Below are 24,840 nucleotides of genomic sequence, written 5' to 3' on the forward strand. Positions count from 1 at the left end.
GTCTGAAAACATTTTTCTTCAGGCAATGACATTGCCTCCATCTCTTCTCCCAACTGATGAATGAGGCAGCTCCATCGTTAGCTGTACCAGTATTAAAGTAGGATAGTTCCACTTATTCCAACATTGCCCAAGGAGAGCTTCCAGGTGTGCAAAATCTATTAGACCTTGGCATCCATTACTTGAGAAGAAAATAGGTAACTGCAATGACTTTAAAGAGAGACAGGGGAAGAACTGGCAATAGGGACAGGTACGGTACATTTGCCACTGGTGCAGTTTTCTGCCAACTCAAGAATGGAGAATTATTTAAGCTCAGCAGTGGGGAAAGGCGCAGAGTTATTCTGACTGAGCTGTAAAACCTTTCATGGTACCTGATTGACTTTAGCTGAGAAGGTTGTGCTTCTCTTCGTGTGAGTGGAGCTGCATGTATGCACTCGGTCACCTCTCATGTGTTCAGATACCCTTCTCCTGCCCCCCCCCCCCAGCCATGCAGCCAAGCCACAAAGACCGGGGACCACTGTCCTAATGGACAATCACTTAAATATGAGCCGACAGTGTGCGGCAGCAGCCAAAAAAGCCAATGTAGTCCTAGGCTGCATCAACAGAGGGATAGAATCAAGATCACGTGAAGTGTTAATACCACTTTATAATGCCTTGGTAAGGCCACACTTGGAATACTGCATTCAGTTCTGGTCGCCACGATGTAAAAAAGATGTGGAGACTCTAGAAAGAGCGCAGAGAAGAGCAACTAAGACGATTAAGGGCCTGGAGGCTAAAACATAAGAAGAACGATTGCAGGATTTGGGTATGTCTAGTCTAGGGAAAAGAAAGAGGAGAGGAGACATGATAGCAGTGTTCCAATATTTGAGGGATGCCACAGAGGAGGGGTCAAGCTATTTTCCAAAGCACTTAAAAGCAGGACAAGAAGCAGTGGATGGAAACTAATCAAGGAGAGAAGCAACCTGGAACTAAGGAGAAATTTCCTGATAAGAGTCATTATTTAGTAGAATGACTTGCCTCCAGCAGTTGTGGTCACTTCATCCCTGGAGGTTTTTAAGGAGAGATTGGGCATCCATTTGTCTGAAATGATTTATGGTCTCCTGCTTGTGCAATGGGCTGGACTAGAAGACCTCCAAGGTCCCTTCCAACACTTTACTTCTATGCTCTATGTCTTCTGCAATGAAATGTCAAATGGATCGTGGGGGAATAAAAATGAAAAATAATTTATAATTTATTTCCTAAAAGAAGAGGAATGTGCGCCATCCGCAAGCGAGCAAGTCCTTCCTGCCAACCAAGAATTGAGTGAGGAGATAAGAGAATCGGAGGAGCAGTCGTTGGATGACTTTGAAGTGGTTTATTTGCGGGGAGTGTCCAGCAATCAGTTTCTACCTCCTCTGCTGTACGAAGATACAAACGACTTCAAGGTAAAAGATTTATCTTCCCCCTCTAAGATTCGGTGGTGGTGGTGGAGGAGTGGGAGAACTCGATGGGTTGAGAATTATGGAAGTTCAGTCTATCCTTTTTGGATAGACTTGCCTCCGGAAGCTGCGCGTTCCCCAACGTTGAAAGATTTTAGTAAGATTTTGGACAATAATTTGTCTGAAATGGTGTAGAGCCAGGATGGGGAACCCATGGCATGCGTGCCACAGGTGACACATGGAGCCATATTAGCTGGCATGCAAGCTGTCAGCTCCAGTGTGCATGTGCGTGCCGGCCAGCCGTTTTCGCCCTCCCTAGGCTTCAGGAAAACCTCCATAGCCTGGGGAGCAGTGGTGGGTTCAGGATCCCGGTGCAACTGGTACGGTGCAACAAAGCCAAGCGTCCGCCACATGAACGCGCACAGCATGCGCGCACACATGCACGGTGCACGTATGCGTACTCACTGCTCAGCTGCTGAGTTTTGCCCCATTTTACGACCTTTCTTGCCGCAGTTGTTGACTGAATCACTGCAGCTGATAAGTTAGTAACCTGGTTGTTAAGTGAATCTGGCTTCCCCATGGACTTTGCTTGTGAGGTCGTCACAAAAAGGGGATCTTGGGAAAAAGCAACGGTCATAAATATGAACCAGCTGCCAAGCATCTGAATTTTGATCGCATGATCGTGGGGATACCGCAAAGATCGTAACCGTGAAAAATGGTTATAAGTCCCAAATTTTAGTGCTCTTCTAACTTTGGTCACTAAATGAGCTGTTATAAGTCGACCTGTATTTCTCCAGTTCTTACTCAGCTTTCTAACCAGTGTGTAAGTTACTAATGACAACCACTGCCTTTTAAAAATAAAATACTTTTATTATCTGTATTATTTACATGCATGGGGCATTGGCATGTAGGTATAAGGAGTGGGTTTAGGACAGGGGTGTCAAACTCAATTTCATTGAGGGCCGCATCAGGATTATGTTTCGTCTCAGGGGGCCGGGGTGGACGTGGCCAGGGTGGGCATGGCATCACTCGTGTTGGGGGTGCCTGTGGTAGCCTGAGCACTGTGCCAGCGAAAACGGGTTCCCGAGCTCCGTTTTTGGCTGTGACGGCCTCCTGCAACCCAATGCTAATGAAAAAGGAGCTCGGGAGGGCTGTCCACTCCCCTCTTCAGCTCACTTTGCACTGGCAGAGGCACCACGAGCCGCTCCTTTGCTGTTTTGAGGGTGCACCCTTCGGGCCAGATCTAAGCACCCTGTGGGCCGGATCCGGCCCCAGGGCCTTGAGTTTGACACCCCTGGTTTAGGGGAAAATTGGAGTTATTCAATCAAATTTACCACCGAATAATACCATCCTAAAAGGGACATGGTGGCTCAGTGGCTAAGACGATGAGCTTGTCAATCAGAAAGGTCGGCAGTTCAGTGGTTCGAATCCCTAGTGCCGTGTAATGGAGTGAGCTCCCGTTACTTGCCCCAGCTCCTGCCAACCTAGCAGTTCGAAAGCTTGTAAAAATGCAAGTAGAAAAATAGGAACCAGCTTTGGTGGGAAGGTAACACCGTTCCGTACGCCTTCCGTGTTTAGTCATGCCGGCCACATGACTACGGAGACGTCTTCGGACAGCGCTGGCTCTTCGGCTTTGAAACGGAGAGGCGCACCGCCCCCTAGAGTCAGGAACGACTAGCACATATGTGCGAAGGGAACCTTTACCTTTACCTAATACCATCGTCTTTTGCTCTGAATCAAGGATTATAAGGAGCTGGGTCCTTTGGATGTGAAATTCATGTGCACCGTGGGCCAGAAGATGCCAATTCACGAAGACCTCAAAGAAATGCCCAGCAAAAGTCAATTGGAAGAGAGGTATGACCCAAATAAAGCTTCACAGCACATCACTTACCGTATGATCAAATCTGTATTTCCTTAAAATTGAAGAAGACAAAGGGGAAAAGGTCCTTTCAGATACTTTGGAGCCTCTTAAAATGTCCTTTTGGTGCTAGAGGCTGTTGTGTATATGAAAAAAGAGGAAGAATTGTTAAAAATATTGGCTGTCGATTGTTGAGGCTTTTTTTTTTTTTGCAACTGATCTACAAATTAAAAGAGATTTGTGTTGGACTCACTGGGAAAGAGTACATGTTGTATTGCTGAGTTCCTGTCATTTGTTCCCATCAGATTATAAACTTGCTTGTTACGGAAATGAAGTGTATGAATTGTTTATGTCTGTGTTCTGGCCCAGGCTTCCTTAGAAAGCGAGAAGCAAAGTCTTGGTCCCTGCAAAACCTCTTTTATTTACACGACTGTGAATTCCTTTCCTTCACAGTCAGCAAGGCTTAGCAAACAGTCTTTTAGAGGAATATTTATCTACACGCACCTTATCTCGTTTGAGAGCTCCAGATAACTGGTTTCTAAAAGCAGGGCAAGGCAAATTTGGCAGTCTCTTAAAGTCACACACAGAACTTTCCACTCTTGACATAACCAAATGAACGAATTATTTTGTGCAAAAGCCCACACCCCATCCGTTCCTCTTCTGTTTCCTGTGGGAGGGGCCAATCATTTCCAAGATTTGGCTTTCCTCCTGTTGACCATGATTTCTTAGTTGCTCATAGCATGCACAGTGGGAACAGGTCCAGCTGTTCTTCTGCCTCACTGCTGTCTAGTTCCCTCTGTGTCTGATGCAGAGCCCTCATCTGAGCTTTCCTCAGCCCCCAGGACTGGCCCATATTCCTCCCCAACCTCCTCACAGTCCAAATCTGCTGCCAGCTCTGCTGACCACTGCTGGGCCACAAGAGTCTAGTAGATGAAAAACTTCCAATGAAGCTTTATCTCTGGGTGTCCTGCAAAAAGAGGAAAGCTTTTTCCATCTTCCCTCAAAAGCTATAGTCCTCAGCTTTCAAATATTAAGAAAACCCTGTCGTTTTCTAGAAGAAACAAAAGGGTCGGATTTCTGCTTGCAGTTGTTGTCCCATGTTCTTACTTTTCAGTAGTTTTCGAGAAATGAGTAACCAGTCCTAGCTATGCTTGGCATACATACTTGCATAAATAAAAATTCTCTGAAAAGGGGAAGTGGTATACGACAGCTTAGAAAGATCAGGCAAAATCTCTCTTATATTTGAAGGTAATGGAATAGTGTTCAAAGCAGAAAGTAGCTATTTCTAAAGAGAACATCTGGTTGAGTTGACGATCAGCAGGCTTGCGTTCGAGACCTGGTTGCTGCCATGCATTGGGGCGAGCTCCTGTCACTCACTCCAGCTTGCCAACCCAGCTGTTCAAAAGCAGGCCACATGTAAACAGATGGGTACCACTTTGGTGAACAACTTAAGGGGGACACGAAAAGAGCCCCCAACTGAGACACACACACACACACACATGGGATGGGGGGGAACACAGCCAGCCAGCCAGATATATATACAGAAGGGGGGGGGAAGAGAGAGACATAGACAGAGAGAGGGGAGATAGAGATAGAGAGAAGGGAAGAGCGAGACACACAGAGAGTGGGGGGAGAAAGAGAGATGTCAAAAGAGTTTTGTGGTTCCTGGTGGTTTTTCACAACTGGTTCTCTGCCCTAATGACTGACTGGGTAGGCGTGAAAGGGGTGTGTGTGTCATGTGACTTGGTGGGAGTGAGTGGCGTTGAGTTGACCACGCCCACCAGGTTTTGTGGCTCCCGGTATTTTCTGTGGGAAACGGAAGAGTGTTCAAGATTGCAGACCCTGATTTAGGGCTATTCATGAAGCCCTCAGTCCAAAAACCATAGGATATTATTACCTGCAGCAGCTGTTGATAATTTTCATCTCGCTTACTGAATTTAAAAAAATAACTAAACATTGCTATTTTGGCCCAGAAACCCTTACAGAAATAACATTTCACACCCTCACAGATTCATACCACAACTCAAAACAAAAAAAAAGGTTTGTGGAAGCTGCATTTTATTTGAAAATCCACCTTTTTTGCTAACATACATTTTTATAACATTTTAAACAAAAATAGAATCTGCAGAGACAACGCAGCAAATATGCTTAATTCATGTACAGAATTGCTTTCATGCCCCAGACTATCCCCTCCTGTTAAGGCCCCAAATGCCACCTAAAACCAATAGGATATATTTACATATAGCACCGATCCACAGTGCTGTTTTCAAATTCACCAAAGAACACAAAAAGGATTCCTATGCGCCAAGGATCCAGGGCACCAGGAACTCATCCCGAACGCAAGGTGCAATGGCGCTTCCCCTGGAGAACTTCATGGTTTGGGTTGCCTACAGCAAAAAGGCCCAACTTCCCATCTGAGATTTTCATTCTGTTTCTTGGTACATGATTCAAACGCAGAAAAGAAGTCGACTTTTTTTCCCCCTCCCTCCCCCTTCACGTAATACACCAGAAACGCCCCTCGTTGCTTGCTTGTTTGGTGTTTTTTTTTTCTTTTAAACAGAGAAGGAAAGTCTTTGAAAGTGAAAGCAATTCCTCACATTCATTTGGAAAAGGCTGTTATGTCAAGTGTAAGATAAATGGCATGCCAAGCACAAAGCAAGGAAAAGCTTTTTCTCAAAGCACTGGAGGAGGACTCCTGGTCGGAAAAAACAACAACCATGCTCCCCCCAGTCAGCTGTTCCCCCCTCCCTCTTCTCCAAATCTTTAGCAGAACTGGTAACTCCGTCTTGTCGACCTAGGTCTTTAATTCCTGGAGGGTATTCCACAAGGGACATTTTTCAACCCGCTGGAACATGCCCCCGATATTCCGCATGGCAGGAGTTGTGGATTGAGAATTGTCTAGAAATTGTTCCGGTGGATTAAAAATAATAATAATAAAAGGAGACGAACTCTTTAAGGGGAGTCCCATAGTATACATCGGTGTTCGTTTCTCCGGGGAGGCGGCGGCGGCTTTGTGATACATTTTGTTATTTTGAACGGATAATCATAAATAAATACAAACAATAATACATAAAGGAATGTCTAGGCAAACGGAATATATAAATCGGTGGGTTGGGTTGGGTTTTTTTTTCCTGTTCTCCTTTTTAAGTTAAAACTTTTTTAGGTAGGGGGAGTCTTAATGTTGGTGACGAAATGGAGAGAGGAAGCTGTAGAATAAAAAGAGTTAGGATTTGATCCTCTAGAGAGAAAAGCCACTGAAGTTAAGGAAAAACAAGGTGCCCAGCTCTTCATTCCCAAGAGCACTTTCCAGAACACCAATTAGCAGAATAGGTAGCTTCTTTCATAGGTTACCAAATCAATGTTATAAAATAGGGGGGGGGGGGAGTTACTAACATGTTAAGTTACCGCAGGAAGGGGGGGGGGAGGAATAGAAAAAAGATCCCACACCAAATTTGTGGCAATTCTTGGCTTTATACCACGCCGAAGGTGCTGAGATTTCCTTAAGTTGGCCGAGAGGGCTTTGTCGTGGGCTTTTGCATGATTTGAATCTGTTCTACTGGAGAGCTGGGAGAGAACCTCCGTTTGGACTGAGCTGCAAAAAAAGGGTTGGTCACTTCAGCACACGTGTCTTTCTGGGATTTTTTCCCTCCTCGCTCCACTCCGCCTGGCATGATTACATAAACTGGATCTGAGAAAATAAAGAGGAAATCAAGATTAGCTTGTCGGTAGAAGAGGATATCCGGAGCTTGTGAACCGTGGGGGTTCCTTGGTGCTCGCTGAGCGTGGTCGTTTTCTTGTTGCCGACGTTTCATTACCCAGCTAGGTAACATCAGCAGCGCTGCACTGATGTTACCTAGTTGAGTGACGAAACATCTGCAAGAAAGCAATGCTCAGAGCGCACCAAAGAAGGTCACAGATCACCTTAACATTGTCAACACACAACTCTTGTCTTAATTTCTTCTGATCTCAGCCCTTTGCTAGCCACGTTTAAAACCTAAAGGAAGCCTGCAGAGTATCTCTGATGTACTCAACATCACTCTACAATCATCATCATCTCCTATTAACGACCCCCTAATCCCTTGCAGAGTGAAGTCTGCAAAACTGAATGGAGCTGGCAGAGTGTTTGAATGGCCAGATGCCCTTCCTGTTGCCAATGCGGAGTTTTGTTCAGCAGATATATTCTCAGTGTGCCCAGAGAGAGAAATATCTGCCTCTACCTAGGATCAAACTCACAGCCTCCTGATTGTGAGGCTGGAGCACCACCTCAAGGCCACCACACCACTCCAACGTCACCCTATAATGAAGGATAAATTATTGGAGAGAACTGCCCTATGTCACACAAATGTACAATTGGTTTCCATTCAACCGAGATGGAGGATGTGGCATAGTCATCGCTACTGTTTTATTTATGCCACCCTTCAGCCCAATATGGAATTTAAAATACAGGTGGCGACCAAAAAGATGGAGAAATGGAATCACAGCCAAAACAGGGCAACTCATCACAGCGCTAGAGAGGACAACAGAATAACTGTAAAATGGCTTTATGGAAATTACAACGCAAATTGGATCTCCAAAAATAGCAATTATTCTTTCAAAGGCCATAGTTTGAGAGATTTTAGACCAAAAACCTAATGCAAAACAAATCCAAAAATGTGATGGAAGGACAAGAAAAGAAAAAAAAAGTTATTCTGGGATCACAATAAGACTAGAAAAAGATTTACCATATTTTTCGCTCCACAAGACACTCTTTTTTTCCCTCCCAAAAGTGTGTGGAAATGTCTGTGCATCTTATGGAGCGAATAGGGGTGGCAGGCAGCAGTGGCGAACAGTGGCAGCAATCCTGGAACAGCTGATCGGCGGCATTCCGGGAGCTGATCCAACCGCTGATCAGCTGCTCGCAAGTGAAGGCTCCATTGTTTGCTGTTTGCTGCAAGGACGCTAGCCAGATGAATACCGTATGGAAGCTGGGAGGCAGAGGCAGATATATTTTCCCCCCTTGTTTTCCTCCTCTAAACCTAGGTGCATCTTATGCTCAGGAGTGTCTTATGGAGCGAAAATGGAGCGGTGATTTACGATCTCCGTGTAGATCTGTTTGGTATGCGCTCAATGTAGACAACTGGAGAGATTCGGATCTGTGGGACCTGGGGCTCACTTATGACACCCGGGAACATAGCAAGAGAGGCATCTCAAGATACCAGTTGCTGATCCGATTCAGAGGTCCCTCCACATCCAACATGGACACCCTGCGTATTTCATTATTTTCAACCAACATGACATTGTTTTCGGAGTTTTGGTGGCAGTGATAAAATTTCGCACCGTTGGGAAAGTTTGCTGGAGCTCATCCAATCAGACCATCCAAACATGCAACTCTGTAGAGACCTCTCCAACGGAACAACATTTTGATGCGCTTGTGGCAAGGAGGGGGTCTCTCTGTGAGGACGAAGGGGTTGTTCCTAGGAGGCAGCATCCAGCTGGCCAACGTCCTCCCCACCCCAACCCCCACCCCCAAAGTGAACATGCAATACCTAAAGGATCCTACAAGAAATCCTGCAAGGAGACCTCTGCAAAGGGGTCGTTTCCTGAAGGTCTGTGTGGACTCTGAGAGGATGGGCTGGAAGCGGCAGACAGCTGGGGGAGAAGATGGCGGAAAGGGAGAGGGGGAGAGAGAGAAAAAGAAGGCCTCAATGACAGAACCAGAAAGGCAGGAAATGTAATGATGGAGAAAGCAGCTAGGAGAAAAGGTAGTTACAGCTGAAGTGGACTCGTTAAAAGGGGAAGGGAAAAAAAAAAAGAATCATGGCATGAGAAATACCATTTGTGCTCCAATGGTATGGCAGATGTCAAAAAGTAAAGATAGCAATAGCCCTTAGACTTATATACCGCTTCACGGTGCTTTTACATCCCTCTCTGAGCAGTTTACAGAGTCAGCCTCTTGCCCCCAACAATCTGGGTCCTCATTTGACCCACCTCGGAAGGATGGAAGGCTGAGTCGACCTTGAGTCCGGTGAGACTTGAACTGCCGAACTGCAGCTAGCAGTCAGCTGAAGTAGCCTGCAGTACCGCACTCTAACCACTGCGCCACCACTCCTCTTAGGCAACGGAGTTAACAATAAAGCATTGCTTATTTTGCTTTTGTCCCCTCTAGGGAGTTATCTGCAACCATTTCTTTTCACTACTCCAGCTCTTGCTTTTTTTTTGATTTTATATTGAGGATACTTCACGTCCAGTGGGTAAAACTCTCTATTTAAATTACAGGCAGGGTCAGCGTGTCAACCAAAAGGTCTTTACAATCACTTCCCACCTTTCGCCGTAGCCTAAACGATTGGGGTCTACGTGTGTGTGTTCGTACAGGGGAGGGAGAATTTTTTTTAAAAAGAGGCCAGTTATAGAATTCTGGAAGGGAAGAACTTTTTTTTTTAATGGAGCAAGAATTACAGCAAAGTGGCAGAGTGCCTTCCCCTCATTTGGATGGCTTCCAGGCTTAGCATTTGGCAAATCATGTTAAAAGGAACAAATGTGTCTGAAAGTTTTGCTGCCAGACAGAATGAGTTGCACTGGACAACATTTTCATTGCCAAAAGATACAACTCAGGAATCAAAAGGCTGCAAAAGGAGGGTAGAGCTGCACTGCAGGGAGTCCTTGAGTTATGACCGTAATGAAGCCTGCCCATTATGGTGGTAAGTCCTGATAACTATCCACATGACCCAGCAATAGCACTTAAGACTTATATACTGCTTCACAGTGCTTTACAGCTTTCTCTAAAGTGGCTTACGGAGCCAGCGCATTGCTCCCCAACAATCTGGGTCCTCATTGTACCGATCTCAAAAGGATGGAAGGCTGAATCCACCTTGAGCCAGTCGAGATCGAACTGCTGGCAGTGGGCAGAGTTTGCCTGCAGTACTGCATTCTGACCACTGCGCCACGACGACGTGTCCGATTTTACAACCCTTTTTTGTGGTAGTTGTTAAGCCAATGCCACGGTCGTAAAACTGGAAGCAAATGCTGGGTTTTCGACAAAAGTGTCGTAAAACGCAGTCACGTGACTACAGGAGGTTGCAAAATGTCCGTGTACGTAGGCTGGCTGCCCAATGCTTAAAGGTCATGTGACCATGGCGGATGTGTGTTTGGAAGCATCAGAACTTTGAATTTGGATCGTAAGCACCGCCCTCCCCCGGGGGTCCATTTTTAACTTGAAACGGTCACTACGCAACTGGTGGGGAGGATTACCTGCATCCACTGATAGATGCATATTTTAGAGTTTACACCACCGTTTTCATTAGTTCTTATCACTTTATCAATAAGAGTTCAAAGGCCACAAATAGGGATGTTAAGGAACACATACAGCCCAGAGGGCACAACTCTTTTCCCAAGAGCAGGCAATACTGGCTAATAGATAAGTAATCCTATCGGTTTTACTGCAATTTCTGAACCTTGAGGAAATTAAAATTAAAGCCCTTGTTTCCAGATTTGGCACTTCTATGTGCCTAAGCCTACATACGGCTTACTCAAGAGATATTCTGAGAGACACTTTCAATGTTAGTCTACTACAAACAACACAACTGAAGACTAGTCCAACTGGGGTTGGACTAGAAGACCCTTCTAAGGTCCTTCCCAAGCCTCTTATTCTATGTTATGCCATATTCTAAGATACCTCTGTATTTCTCACCTTAACATGTTATTAGATTAGCTGCACAAATTAGGTGAAGGGAAAGGAATTTTTCTTCCCGTTACTGTTCTGGGCCCTTTTTAAGACAATTCCCCTTGTGTTTAAATTATGTTCAAAACCGTAAGTAAATAAATATTATCAATATGTGAAAGTGCCTGCCTGCTCCATGTCAACTGTCACGACAGAATTTGCTTCCCGCTAAAAATAGACTAGTTATGTTTAGAATATAATCTACAAGTGGGGTCCAGGGTACTTAAAAAGCTTAGCTAATTCTTCCTACCATGGAAACTGTCTTCCAAACAACAGCCGCAAATTGGCATTTTTTAAAAAAAGTAAATATTTCAGTCATACGTATACACAACAGTTCAGTCACACTGAATGTGGGAAGGTAGAACAAGATTCTATTAAAAGCCCTCAAGATTCCCACAAATGCCTAAAATATCACTCTGATCCAAGCTTTTCCCATGGGATTTTAATTCCTTCCATGTTCTGGTTTCCAGCACAGGATATCAACTTCATCGGGGGAATTAAATAAAATGAAACGCATCTGTTCCTCTGCCTTTGATAGCATTAATGCTTGCATGGAGTCTCTTTCATCCAGGCATTTCCCTCGGTTGAGGAAACGGCTCAAAGGAAATGAAAGCCCGTCAACGTACCTCAACCTGGTTTAAGTTAGCCATGAAAAGCCTGGCTCTGACCTTGTGCCCTGGGCTAAGGGAATGGAGGAGACCCATTTGGGCGAAAAGCCAGCGCTAAAGATAATGGGTTTTATTACTGTCTGGACCAACCTTGGGAATTTCCAGGAGTGTGAACTGCAGCTTCCAGATTTCTCATCAATGATCCTTCTGGCTTTGAAATTCTGGGAATTGAAGTCCTGGGAATTCCCTTGAGAACCCATCCTGGTCTGGAGGGTTATGGTTCTTTTATCTTGGTTATTATGGTTTTGATATTTTAATATTTTTAATATTCTATACCATCCAGGGTCTTTACGCAGCCTTAGAAGTTTGTCAAATGAATAAACAAGCTTATGTTATCCAAAATTACTTGCTTAGGGTTCAGTAATTGACACAACTTGCTTGTGCATTTCCTACAGCAGTGATGGCGAAACTATGGTATGCGTGCCAGAGGTGACAGAGCCATCGCCATCTGCTCTTCTGGGTACTGTCACGCGCATGGGCACAGGTCAGCTGCTCTCTTCTGGATTCTGGCGCGTGCATGCGCGACGGCAGCTGGAAGAGAGCAGCTGGCCAGGGTGCATGCGCTCTGGACCAGCTATCCGGTGCGCATGACAGAACCTGTAAATGCAGCTGGCCGCCATGCACATGAGCACCGGCCAGCTGCTCTCTTCCGAGTTCTGGTGCTCCAGCATGTGCGTGCTCGTTTCAGCATTTGGTGCTGAAAGGGTTAATCACCACTGTCCTATAGTGTAGTGTACAGTCTATTTCTTACATGCTCTGCTCTGCTCCATTCCTTCCCTTTCTTCTCTTCTCCTCTCCATCACATACATTTCCTTATAGCCTGAACATCCCAAAGATGCTTTTTTTCAAGAGGCAACTGGACATTCTGAAGTCCAGAAACTGAGAATCTCCACGGACACTTAGCCTGAACAGAAAAAGGTGAACCTTTTGCTGTTAGGAATCCATCGGTAATTCATAAATGGCTCTTGCTACGAAAGCTGACGTGGGGAAGGCTTGGAAGCAAAAGGATTGAGGGAAGACGAGACCTTTATCCAAACACAATGCAAGACAATAAAACAAGTGGCAAGAAGGCAGGGTCAAAAGAGCCATTAGGCATTAAACCTTGGGGATGTTTTAAACAGAGGACCTGATTGCCTACCATATTTTTCAGAGTATAAGACGCACCAAGATTTTGAAGAGGCAGATTTAAAAAAAAGGTTTTGCACTCTACAGACCTCCCAAAAATGGCCCGTTTTTTTGCAAAAACAGGCCCGTTTTTTGTCAAAAGAAAAGGACAGACATAGCCTTTAGGAGGCTTATAGAGTGCTCCTGGAGGCTGGGGGGGGGGGGGATGAGCAAAAAAGTTCATTTTTCGCTCATTTCAGCCCCCCAAAAACAAGCAAAAAATGGCTTGTTTTTTGTGAAAACAGGCCCGTCCGTTTTTTGTCCAACAAAAGGGCATTAGGAAGCTTATAGAGTGCTTCTGGGGGCTGGGGGGGGGGCAAAATTGAGGGGAAAAAAGGCCGTTTTTTGCTCATTTCTGCCCTCCCCAGCCACCAGGAGCACTCTGGAAGCCTCCTAAAGGCTATGCACGGCTATTTTTGCAAAGGGGGCAGAGCTTCGGGAGGCCAAAAAATGCTGTATTCAGTGTATAAGACGCACCAGATTTTCACCCTCTTTTTTGAGGGAAAAAGGTGCGACTTATACTCCGAAAAATACGATTATTGTGCTGTATCTGAGCTTCTGTATTATAAGAGCTTCTTTGAGTAAAACGTCCAAGTTTTGACTTTTCTGCTCTTGCCCGTTGAGCGATGGTTGAGATATTTTCTGTTGTGCTCCGGGTGAAGCTCTGACAGTAGCAATTACCAAAACTGGTCACGTTTACAGCCTCTTACAAACACCCTTAAATGCAAAAACCTATCCGTAGCTCAGGACCACACACAGAATAGGAACTGTGCTTTTGTGGCGGGAGAGAAGCAGGTGGAAGAGAACAGAATGAGGAAACCATGGAGAGGTTTAATGAAGGAAGAGAAAGGGACAGGAATGGCCCCTTTCAGTTCCATGGCAAATGGTGAAAAATCCAGGCTCATTCACTCCAGTTGCTCGGGTTAATATATTTAGTTCACATTCGTGCAGCTTGACTAACGAAGGACTGGCCAACGCCAACAGGTGACCCAAAAGGAATTAACAACTCCTTCGAAATGCTAAGGCAGGTCACGCAGAGGGGACACCCGGCTAGCAAATAGGCCTTCACAACAAGCCTTTGTTCCCTCGGCAAGAAAACTCTCATAAATCTGACATCGGTAAAGCCAAGCCAAGAACAGCGAGGAACCACAAATGGTTTCATTCCAGGGCAAACCCAGAAAGTGTTTCCACTGAGGATGTTCTGCTAATAACAACATTCTTAAGAACACGGCCAGGATCAATCCCAAGCATCCAGGTTACAAAGTCTTCTGCTGCTGTCCCATTTAGGAGTAGAGGAGAAGGAATAGCTCATGGTTGAAGTTTCCCAAAATTTGTCCTATCTGTGAAAATACTACTGGCCTCAATTTTTTGTGCGTCTTTTGGATATCCTAAGGACAGTTTTGGTTTGATACTTTAAAGCAGGGGTATCCAGCCTTGGCAACGTGTGGACTTCACCTCAGACCTGGGGACTTCAACTCTCAGAATTCCCCAGGCAGCCATGCTGCCTGGGGAATTCTGGGAGTTGAAGTCCACAAGTTTCAAGGTTGCCAAGGATGGGCACACCCCTGCTATAAAGCTCTACAGTATCTAATTCCTTCTGAAGATCTAAATAGACACAAGCCTTTTCAATGTGCATCGGGATCTCTCATCTTACAAAATCAATTCTCGTGTTTCGGCACCTTCCACGTGTTTTCCGAAAGCTTAAGAAAGCAAGTTTGTGGACATAAGAGACACCACAGAATTCAGTGCCATCTTGATTTCAGAATGCACCCGAGGGGACGATTTTAACATTCTCATGTAAGGGAAGAACAAAAATGGAAACATTTCCTTCATTATAAATAAAAAGAAACCCCAAAGTATGCAATGGCATCAGTACGACGAGAGCACGTTTGTAGGCATCCAAACCAGCATAATACTTTAAGCCTCAGAAGTACAAACTTTCTACTTCATCTGGATAGTAAAACACATTTCTTCATAACTTTCCTTCTAATGCACCCCCTGGAAACGTGTATTATTCATTCATTTTAGTAACTCTTCTGGTGCCTCCTAAGCTTCAACTTCTCTGATAGAAGAAAAATACTATTTTTTTTATTTATGAATTCATTGATAAATTACCTGGGCTCTATTTGTGCACAGTTATTCTATCTTTTTTGTACAACCTTGACTGTAACCTCTCCAATAATTTGATTGTCACCTCAAAACTTGCTTCATTAAGACCTCTTTTGAACAGCTCTCGTCTCAGATCTTTTGGAGTCTTCTGGTGTATAATAAGCTTTTTTGAGACCCATTTGGGCAATTCCATCTGGCTCAGAATGAAAACTGTCTTGGATGTAAAACTAGTTTAACATCTGAATCACATACGTCTGCTTGCCACTAACGATTACAAATATTTTAACTGATTTCGTCCTTCTCAACAGAGGGCCTTCCTTGCAGAGTAGAAATTAAAACCTACCTGTGCTCCTGATATAGGACCAAAAGGATTTGGAGGTCTCATGACAGGTTGGCTGTATATTAAAGTTGGCTGTGTCATTACTGGTACTCCTCCCATTTGGGACGGCTAAAAATCCAGAATAGCACAGAATTAATGTTATGAAATTAAGTAAATTAAAATGGTGAAATGCCCACGCCATTAAGAGTATGCTTTCAACCATCATCTTCTGTTAACAAGACAGTAGAATATTTATGAAATAGCAGGATGGGTTAGCCATCAGAACTACCACAAAGAACTCACTGGAGACACTTTGCTGTCATTTTTGCTGGAGGGACTTTTCTCTATATAACCTCTCTGTGCTTTTAGGCAGAGGTCTCCAAACTTGGCTACTTTAAGACTCGTGAACTTCAACTCCCAGAATTCCCATGCTGGCTAGATAATTCTGGGAGTTGGAGTCCATGAGTTTTAAAGTTGCTAAGTTTAGAGACACCTGATTTTAGGAATGGCCAACAAGAATCTGCTTTGTTTTTCCAAAAGGAGAAGCCCCCCCCCCCCAAAGCTCCAGCCCAGAGAATACATACAAAATTCTTTCATGTCTGTTCTTGCATCATTTTAAGATATTCTTATTCAGAAAACCACCGTTTTCTTTTCAGTTGTAATAACTGAGCCTGATTGTTAATGCTTCTTACATCAAACATCTGTTTTAAGTTAACTCTAAATTTAACTGTACATTTGTACAAATTCTGGAGCACATCTGGAAGTTATTAGAAGACTGGAAGCAAAAGAGTGTATTATTCTTCGGGGTTACAATTGGTCTCCCACTTTCCCCCTCATAATGTGCTCAGAGTAGTTTACCATGAGAGATTTTCCTAGCAAACTGAGATCACAAACCAGGAAACAAACAAACAAACAAAAACAAAAACTAGAATTGAAACAGATTCATCTTGCCCACTGGGTATGTGGCATCTTGTCAAAGAACAGCCTTCTCCCATAAACACAGACAAGCACAATAAATATATTGGAAGGGGATGCCTAACAAATCAATGCTCCACAAAGGACTTAAAATACAAACTTTACTGACCATTCCATATCCCATCATTCCTGTTGGTGTTGTAGCAGGATAGGCCATGACAGGGGGTGCCTAATGGGAAAAGCACACCATTACTTTGTTCTCTTGGTTAACCCATGGTTTTTTTAATCCGTTTTTACATTTTTTTTAATGATAATAATTGTTCTGTATATCTTAAGAATATACACCTAAAATCGTTTGTTCGTGAGATCGGCAGCAACATAAACCGTATAAATTTGATGAATGAGTGGATAAATCAATCAATTCCCCAAAGAAGAAACGATAAAAGACACAGTTGATTTTATGTTGGTTTTTGTTGTTAACTTTGGGTCTGATATTTTTGAAGGGAGATCACCAAAGTCTCTTAACTGGGACAAGATAAAAGAATTAACACAATTACTGAACTATTTAACTGACAATACTCTTGTATGATCTCCATTGCCAGCTGAACCACAGCTACATAATTTATTAGAATAACCAATTACTGATTAAAATAAGCAGTTTGGGAACTGCTGCTCTTTTTAAGCACCAAAGCAGAGTTGCAGATACCTGAGATATCTACAGGTTAGAGCTGGTCCAGGTTAATATGGGGATCTTCACAGAGCTGGCAACTCCAACTTACTGCCTTAAATTATTAAATTTTAGGTAGGAAGTTTACCAAAACATTAACAATCGCTCAATGAATCCCTAAAACTGCATGAAAATGAACTCCAAATTTGATGGACTTTAGACAATTATTAGATGATTGTGCTAGGTGTTTGCATAAAGTTCAACAACTATATGCTAGCACATATAAATTCTTACGTTTTTTCTCCATGTCATTGCCAGTTAATATTGACAAGGTGTTTTGTAAGACGTATGCCTTTATGTTTATCAGCATTTTAACCTACATAGCTTAGGTATGGATATCCTTAATTTTATATTAATTTTGTGACACCTGTACATTCTATATGATATCTGCTTTTTGAAATCATCCTCTGCAGCCACAAATTTTCACATTTAACTGACATTCAGGAAGATTGGGAATTCCCTTCCTCCTTCATGGTTCATTTTAACAAGGTTCCATAATACATCAAAAATAGAAGTATTTTCAAACCAAAATCCCAAATGCCACAAAATTCCCAATAGTCAAAACCTTGTATATATTTCTCTTTGCAAGCAACTGTGCTTACGAGTAACTTAACATGTACTACTTCCTCCTCCTTCTGATCAGCAATAATTTAGCAATAATAATAATATAATTTTTGGTCAATTATTGGAAACGAGAGCTTTAGAATAGAATAGAAGGAATGAGCTGGAAGGGACCTTGGAGGTCTTCTAATCCAGCTCCCTGCTCAAGCAGGAGAATCTATACCATCGCAGACTGTCAGGTCTCTTTTTAAAAATTTGAGTGATGGAGTGCCCATAATTTCTGCAGGCAAGCTGTTCCACTGGTTAATTAGCCTGAATGAACTTTAATACAAAAATCATAGAAAGAGGCCAATTACTCCTTAAAAGCAGAAGACCACGTCTGTAGTATAGAGACTAGAGTCATTCTGCTATGCAGTTTTCTGAATTTAAAGGAGGTGCAGGTCATACCCATAATTTTATAAGAAATTCAACTGTCTGAAAAAGATTTCCCAACAACATAAAAGTGAATGAAGGAAAACCCACGCTGCTTTTCCTATGGACTACACTGTTACACAGGACAATGGAATCCAATTGGCTATTGTTTACTCTGATTGATGAAATGGCAGTGATTAACATAGCAAAATATGGTATATATAAAAGCATATACATGGCTATAGGTTTGCTCATTTTTAATCTGTTTAAGGTGGTTTAAGGTTTTCTTCTCCATGAAGAGATTATAGGGAAAGACCAATAATAGGGAAAGTAAAACCAAATGGGCTGAAGGATGATATTCCAAAAGAGCTGAAGAATTAAAGTTACTATGATTTTTGATGTATGGAAATTCAGTCGTAAATGTCACCTATAGAGCAGATTGAATAAACGAGAAGATAATCTAAAGATAAAGACTTCTATCAGTTGAACTTACCTCAGAAATAGGTAGTCCTCAACTTACAACCATTTGTGTAGTGCCCAAAGGGCATCAAAAAAAGTGACTAAGCATTTTTTTACAACTGTTGCTGCATTCCCATAGTCATGTCATCAAAATTTGGTAAATAACATTATAAATTCTCCCTTCTGTCAAATCTCAAATCTCTGGGGATTTCATGGACAACCTTATAATTTTCTTGGCAATAATAAGGAAGTGATTTACTATTTCCTTATTGCTTATATCCTTGTTCCTGAACAAAGCAACTTATCACACTTTGTAGCATTTTGGTCATGTGATCAAAAATTCAGACACTTGGCCACTGATTCATATTTATGACGATTGCAGTGTCCCAGGGTGATGGGATCCGCTTTCACAACCTTCTGACAAGCAAAGTCAATGGGGGAAGCCGGATTTGCTTAACAACCGTGGTACTAACTTAACAACTGCAGTGATTCACTTAACAACCGTGGCAAGAAAGGTCGCAAAATGGGGGCAAACCTCACTTAGCAATTGTCTTGCTTAGCTATAGAAATTTTGGGTGCAATTGTGGTCATACTGTAAGTTGAGGACTACCCGTAGGTATTTAAGAATATAAAGTATTTAGAGACTTCATTCTTTAGCTCTTATCACGAGTTATGAACAATTAGGCCATTTATAGATTTAAAAAATATATATTCTTTTTTTAGTGAAATGAGATAGCACTGCAGTTCAAACATTTTTTTAATCAACTGACCCAACATGGGAAATATCACTCCATTCAGTGATATTTTAGAGTGTATTGGTCTCTCCCTCTTTAAAATCAACTCTATGGTTAAGTGGGAGTGGAAAGAAGCTTGTGAGATTTCATGCAATTATTTGTACGCATGGACGCCTTTTTTCATTTCATTTATTCAAATTCAAATGCATTTGAAAAGGCAATGCAGACACACCAGCTAATTGGGCAGCAAATGACAAGAGTGAAAGCAGGAAAATAATTGTGAATATTTCTTCATGCCATTCTTGGCTTCAAAAGGGCGTCCTTAAAATCTGGACGTATTAGAAGCTGCTCAAAATTTCCATCATGCCCAAAAGATCTTAACAGAAGTGTGGAGTAGCGGGATTATGAGATTCTGCTGTAGTGGTTAATATCAGCATGCCAATCTGATTGCAAAAAAATAAATAAATAGAGGCTGCAAGTTTTGTTCACTTACGTATTGTGGAAAATGCATGCCATTCTGCTTTTCCCCCGGAAGAACAATTACACAATGCAATAACACTGGATTAGAAATGATGGCTTACACAACAGAATATACACAAAAGCATTTTGGTTACAAGTGTGCTTAACGACCCCGAGGACACATTCTTGTAAACCAGTTAAGACGTTGAGCGACAAAGAAAGTTAACAAGATTTCATTAAGTCTGTGACAAAACATATAACATAATCTACTGTAGGGACATTTGTCACACTGTATTTCTGACAGACTGGGCTCCAGTAATTTATGACAAAACACTGATGAGAAAATGAGACAACATTTAGTGTTAAAGCAGAAGATTAAAGCAAAACACTACTTTTTCCGATTCCAATAGATCACGAAAACTCAAAAACTTTGCATTCGGTATAACACAAAGCCAACATCTCCTCAGATTACACCCACGCTTCCTAGGCCCCCAATTTCAAAATTGTCATTCCCATATCTGTGATTTGTAAGAATATTGGGTTATGTTTTTTTTTAAAAAAAAAGACTGGGTTTTAAATGTAAAGTTATTGCACAATTTATTTGGAAGCCTCAAGTCTTCACTCAGGTATGAAAAATTAGGGCAGCGCTAGATGTTGTGATGGTCACAAGGATTTCTTTGTTGTATGAAGTCCTACAAGAACTGGATCCTGACCCAGAGAAGTTGGAAGGGCGTATCACAACTGCTTCCACAGCTAATTTTCTCTCTCTCTCTCTGAAATGATTTAGAAATATTTCTTGACCAAGAGTTAGGGAGGTAAAAGGAAACAGATTTCCGCAAACCAAAGTCTCATTTTTTTTTAAAGCAAAACATGCCTGGAAGGTTGTTTTTAAGTTTAGGCTTCACATTAAAACAGAAGTATGACAATTGTGTGTTCTTTCTTGATTCTCTTGATGCCTTGTGTTTTTTTCTGACTCCTCTTTCCTTGTTCTTACTCATTAAATACTATATTGTATTCTTAGAACAGTGTTTCTCAAACTTGGCGACTTTAAGTCCTGTGGACTTCAACTCCCAGAATTCCCCAGCCAGCTATGCTGGCTGGGGGATTCTAGGAGTTGAAGTCCACAGGACTTAAAGTCGCCAAGTTTGAGAAACACTGTCTTAGAACAAAAAGTTCCTTAAGAATATTCAGAAACAGTTGGTCCTTGCTTAACGGCCACTCTTTCAGTGAGCATTTGAACTTAGGACAGTGCTGAACCGGTGGTACTTACAACCACCCATTCCAACAACCCCATGCAGTGGTGCAATTCAGCCGGTTCTATCCGTTTCGGGTGAACCGGCAGCGGTGTCGGCGGGAGGCTCTGCCCACTCACCCGGATGACATCACGTCCCGTTTTTGATGTTCTGCGCACGCGTGGAAGGTCCTGCGCATGTGCGGAGGTGGCGCGTTCGAGCGCACTCACATTTCGAACCAGTAGCAAAGGTAAGTTGATTTCACCCCTGACCCCATGATATTGTGATTGTGATCCAGGCCTAGATTTCTGACTGTCACAGCATCCCATGGTCATCTGATTGTGATTTATGACCTTCCCTGCCAACTCCCCACAAAGTCAAGAGAAATACCCTCCCCCCCAATTTTTAAACAAAAGGTAAGACACTGAATTCTGCGTCTGATGTTAACCTCAAATTGGGTATTCGTCAGCCACTGTGAGGTGTCTTGAATCTAATCCAAAAGAGAACATTCGTAATTTGGATATCCAGGTTTTCTAGAGAATGTACCAACATTCTTGATGATATCTTATCTACCAGTGTTTCTCAACCTTGTCAACTTGAAGATGTCTGGACTTCAACTCCCAGAATTCCCCAGCCAGCTGGGGAATTCTGGGAGTTGAAGTCCAGACATCTTCAAGTTGACAAGGTTGAGAAACACTGGTATATACCCACAATACAATCTATGCTGCTGGATTTATGAAGTCCCGCATGACAGTGGTCCCTAACCTTTGTGCTTGGTGGCCTAGCTGGAGAGCAGGGGGGAGTGAACTGGGCTGAATGAGTGGCAGCCTGGCACACACTCACACAACATTCGCGCAAGTCAAGCTGCACGCACATGCATGTGCCCCGGCCTGTCAGTTGCACGGCTGAGTTTCGACTAGGCCATGGCCTGATAGTGGGTTGCGGCCGAGGGGTTGGGGACTCCTGCCTTATGACAACTGCTTACCATGGTTGGAGCATTCCAAGCAGTGGTGGGTGCGATTCTGGGCTGCCAGTTGGAACCGCCTGTTAATTTCTTTTCTCCTGGCTGGGTCCAGTTTACATCACTATAAATAAATGTTCCAGGTATTAAAACTCACATGTCTGCATGTTAGAAAAACCACTCCAAAGCATGAGTTTTTGCATCCTCCGTCTCTACAGGTGGTCCTTGACTTACAACCATTTGTTCAGTGACGGTTCGAAGTTACAATGGCACCGGAAAAAGTGACTTATGATCGTTTTTCACTTATCACCCCTGCACCCTCCCCATAGTCAAGTGATCAAAATTCAGGCGCTTGGCCACTGGTTCATATTTGCAACAGTTGGGAGCATCCTGGGATTGTGTGAATCAGCTTTTGCGACCTTTTGGCACGCAAAGAGAGCTTCACTTAACAATGTTGTTACTAACTTAACAGCCGCAGTGATTCCCTTAACAACTATGGCAAGAAAGGTTACAAAATGGGGAAAGATCACTTAATTGTTTCAGTTAGGAACAGAAATTTGTGGTTCAATTAAGTTAAGGACTGCCGGTAGAAGAAGAAGAAGAAGAAGGAGGAGGAGGAGGAGGAGGAGGAGGAGGAGGAGGAGGAGGAGGAGGAGGAGGAGGAGGAGGAGGAGGAGGAGGAGGATTGGTAGAGAGCAGAGAACAAGTAGCCATCCCCAGCATGGATATTATTGGGGGTAGATGGTAGATGCTAAATATTGGACTGTCACAACTAGCTTATTTACAGTACTTGCCCAATCAGCAACACTATCCTTATCCATACCATTAAAATATGAATCTGGTAAGTCATGTAAAGCTGCTGTGAATATATATTTAGAAGGGAAAATAACCTATTAAAAAACTCACTTTTTCGCTGTCCCATTTCCAATGCCCAAGTCTATAAACAAAACAAGAAAATTGTTAAGAAAAAAAGTTCATTCCTTTTAAATTTTGATTTTTGTATAAGTCCTGTACAAATACTTACTGCCTACAAGGTTGGCTAGAGATGAATCCAAGTCATCTAATACTAACTTATTGGGTGGCGCTTTGCAAGATGGAAGGTTCTGGTTCTGAAAAGCCGCTGTTGGTTTTAGAAGTCCACCTAATTCATCAAAGCCTGAAAAACAAGACATATTATTAAAGGTCACTGAACTTTTTCAATTATCTTATCAGATAACAACACATAAGTATTGTAAAACCTTAGCACAATACAGATAGTTCTCGACTTATTCTCACAATTGAGCCCCAAATTTCTGTTGCTAACTGAGATATTTGTTAAGTGAATTTTGTCCATTTTACGACCCTTTTTTGCCACATTTGTTAAGTGATTCACAGGGTTAGTCACAGGGTTGTTAAGTGAATTCCCCCCCCCTCCCTTTGCTTTTCAGAAAGCTGCAAAAGGTGATCACATGATTCCAGGACACTGTGACCGTTGTAAGTATGAGGCATTTGACAGGCATCTGAATTTTGCTCATATGACCATGGGGATGCCGCAATGGTCATTAAGTGTGAAAAATGGTCATAAAGTCACTTTTTTGAGTGCTGTTGTAATTTCAAATAGTCACTAAATGAACGGTTGTAAGTCGAGGACTACCCGTACAGCTAAAAAACACTTCAGGAATTCTGCTGCTATGCTTCAAAGGACCAAAAAAAGGGTAACTAGAATACTGACATCTTTTTTCTGTAAAATAAAGTTGACGATTCCAGAAAGTCTGGGATCAAACCCGAAACAAGAGTAAAAGGAATCTTGTAGCTGAAAAAGTTGATTACACCCTGCAAGCTCTTCCAGAATTAGCCTTGGTGAACAACGACAAAAAAATCGCTTCACTGAGGGTGAGAAAATTCAATCTGCTCATCCTTGGGAAACACGGCATTTAAAAGACTCCTTTTCGGAAAACTCAAAGAGATCTTCATACAGCTGTGTGCCATTTTTCTTTACTCTCTGAACAGGATGAAGGGGCCCTTGGTCCTCTTCTGAGGTGGGTTGTTTTCTTGCAGACATTTCATTACCCAAACTAGGTAACATTATCAATGATCATGCACACCACTGCACTGATGATGTTACCTAGGTGGGTAATGAAACGTCTGCAAAAAAACAACCCCGCTCAGAAAGCACCAAGAACCCCAATCTGAAAATATTCTCCTTTATCACAACAGGGTTAAATAAGGGCTACTTAAAAGACTTACCACCAGAATCCATTGATGCATTTGAAGTTTTGTTTCCAAACACAGACTCAAAGTCGACGTTAAGGCCTGCTGATGGCTGCGATGGGGCAACAGAAGATGATGTAAACCCTGCCAAAAAAAATGGGATAGATTGTCTGTGTGTGTATACAAACAAACTCTCAATTTGCCTCAATTTGCAGACAAGAAGCACTGCCATAAATTATTGTGATGGTTGAGAACATTCAGAGGCTGGATGACAAATCAGGAACTGGAGGGCAGTCCCATGATTCAGAAAAATCATAGAACGGGAAGCAGCCCTAGAGGTCACTGAGTCAACACTGCCCATTTCAGAAATGCAAATTAAAATATCCTTAACAGCTTCTTGAAAGCAAAAATAATATGGAAATACTGCAAGGGTCAGTTTTCGTATCTAGAAAAGTACAGAAGGAATACATTTGTTTATTGTTTGACACGTATTCCCTAAACCAGATGACCTGAGGTAATCGCCCTCCCACCCTCCTTTCCATGTCTGTCTATCTGTCTGTCATACTAAAATATACTTTTATGTACTTTCTGTACTTTAGAGCAGGGGTCTCCAGCCTTGGCAACTTTAAGACTTGTGGGACTTCTGGGAGTTGAAGTCCACAAGTCTTAAAGTTGCCAAGGTTGGAGACCCCTGATTTAAATAATTGTAGCATTACTACTGAGCTGGTGTCATTGTAAAACAGTTTTCAAGAATTCCTCCGAATAGGATTCCTGACTTATTTCTACTCTACCGCTGACCGATCCATAAAGATTCCTATATTTGAATCACAAGCATTTAAATGACATTTAGAATCTACATTATATGTACCTCAACCTTGGGTTTTTAAATTAATGTCCCACAAATATTTATCAGTCATTGAAGCCGAGAACACTCAGTTTCCATCAAGTAGTCATGCTACATC

At 42.6% G+C, this 24,840-nt stretch overlaps 2 protein-coding genes across 12 annotated transcripts in view; one reads left to right on the forward strand and one right to left on the reverse strand.

The window, feature by feature from the left end:
• The window catches only part of CCDC83 (coiled-coil domain containing 83), a 29,978-nt gene extending 26,196 nt beyond the window's left edge, over window positions 1-3,782 (forward strand). For both annotated transcript variants that reach the window (XM_081950358.1, XM_081950359.1), the window contains exons 10-11: window positions 1,243-1,421; window positions 3,157-3,782. In XM_081950358.1, the coding sequence (XP_081806484.1) occupies window positions 1,243-1,421; window positions 3,157-3,333 (356 nt within the window). In that variant the 3' untranslated portion in view covers window positions 3,334-3,782. The remainder of the gene's footprint in view (window positions 1-1,242; window positions 1,422-3,156) is intronic.
• Window positions 3,783-5,314: 1,532 nt separating this feature from the next.
• Window positions 5,315-24,840, reverse strand: part of PICALM (phosphatidylinositol binding clathrin assembly protein) — a gene marked incomplete at its 3' end in the record, with an annotated part of 78,655 nt that continues 59,129 nt past the window's right edge. For 4 of the 10 annotated variants that reach the window (XM_081949997.1, XM_081949994.1, XM_081949999.1 and 1 more), the window contains 8 exons: window positions 23,915-24,022; window positions 22,713-22,844; window positions 22,595-22,625; window positions 21,713-21,812; window positions 19,530-19,556; window positions 16,314-16,373; window positions 15,254-15,358; window positions 5,315-6,961 (listed from right to left, as the gene is read on the reverse strand). In XM_081949997.1, the coding sequence (XP_081806123.1) occupies window positions 6,947-6,961; window positions 15,254-15,358; window positions 16,314-16,373; window positions 19,530-19,556; window positions 21,713-21,812; window positions 22,595-22,625; window positions 22,713-22,844; window positions 23,915-24,022 (578 nt within the window). Of the gene's footprint in view, window positions 6,962-8,808; window positions 8,902-15,253; window positions 15,359-16,313; window positions 16,374-19,529; window positions 19,557-21,712; window positions 21,813-22,594; window positions 22,626-22,712; window positions 22,845-23,914; window positions 24,023-24,840 lie in introns of those variants that run through there. The other 6 variants (XM_081949996.1, XM_081950001.1, XM_081950003.1 and 3 more) reach the window with 3 other exon arrangements.

The sequence above is a fragment of the Natrix helvetica genome (assembly GCF_964273705.1).
Source record: "Natrix helvetica genome assembly, chromosome: 4".
NCBI lineage: Eukaryota > Metazoa > Chordata > Lepidosauria > Squamata > Natricidae > Natrix > Natrix helvetica.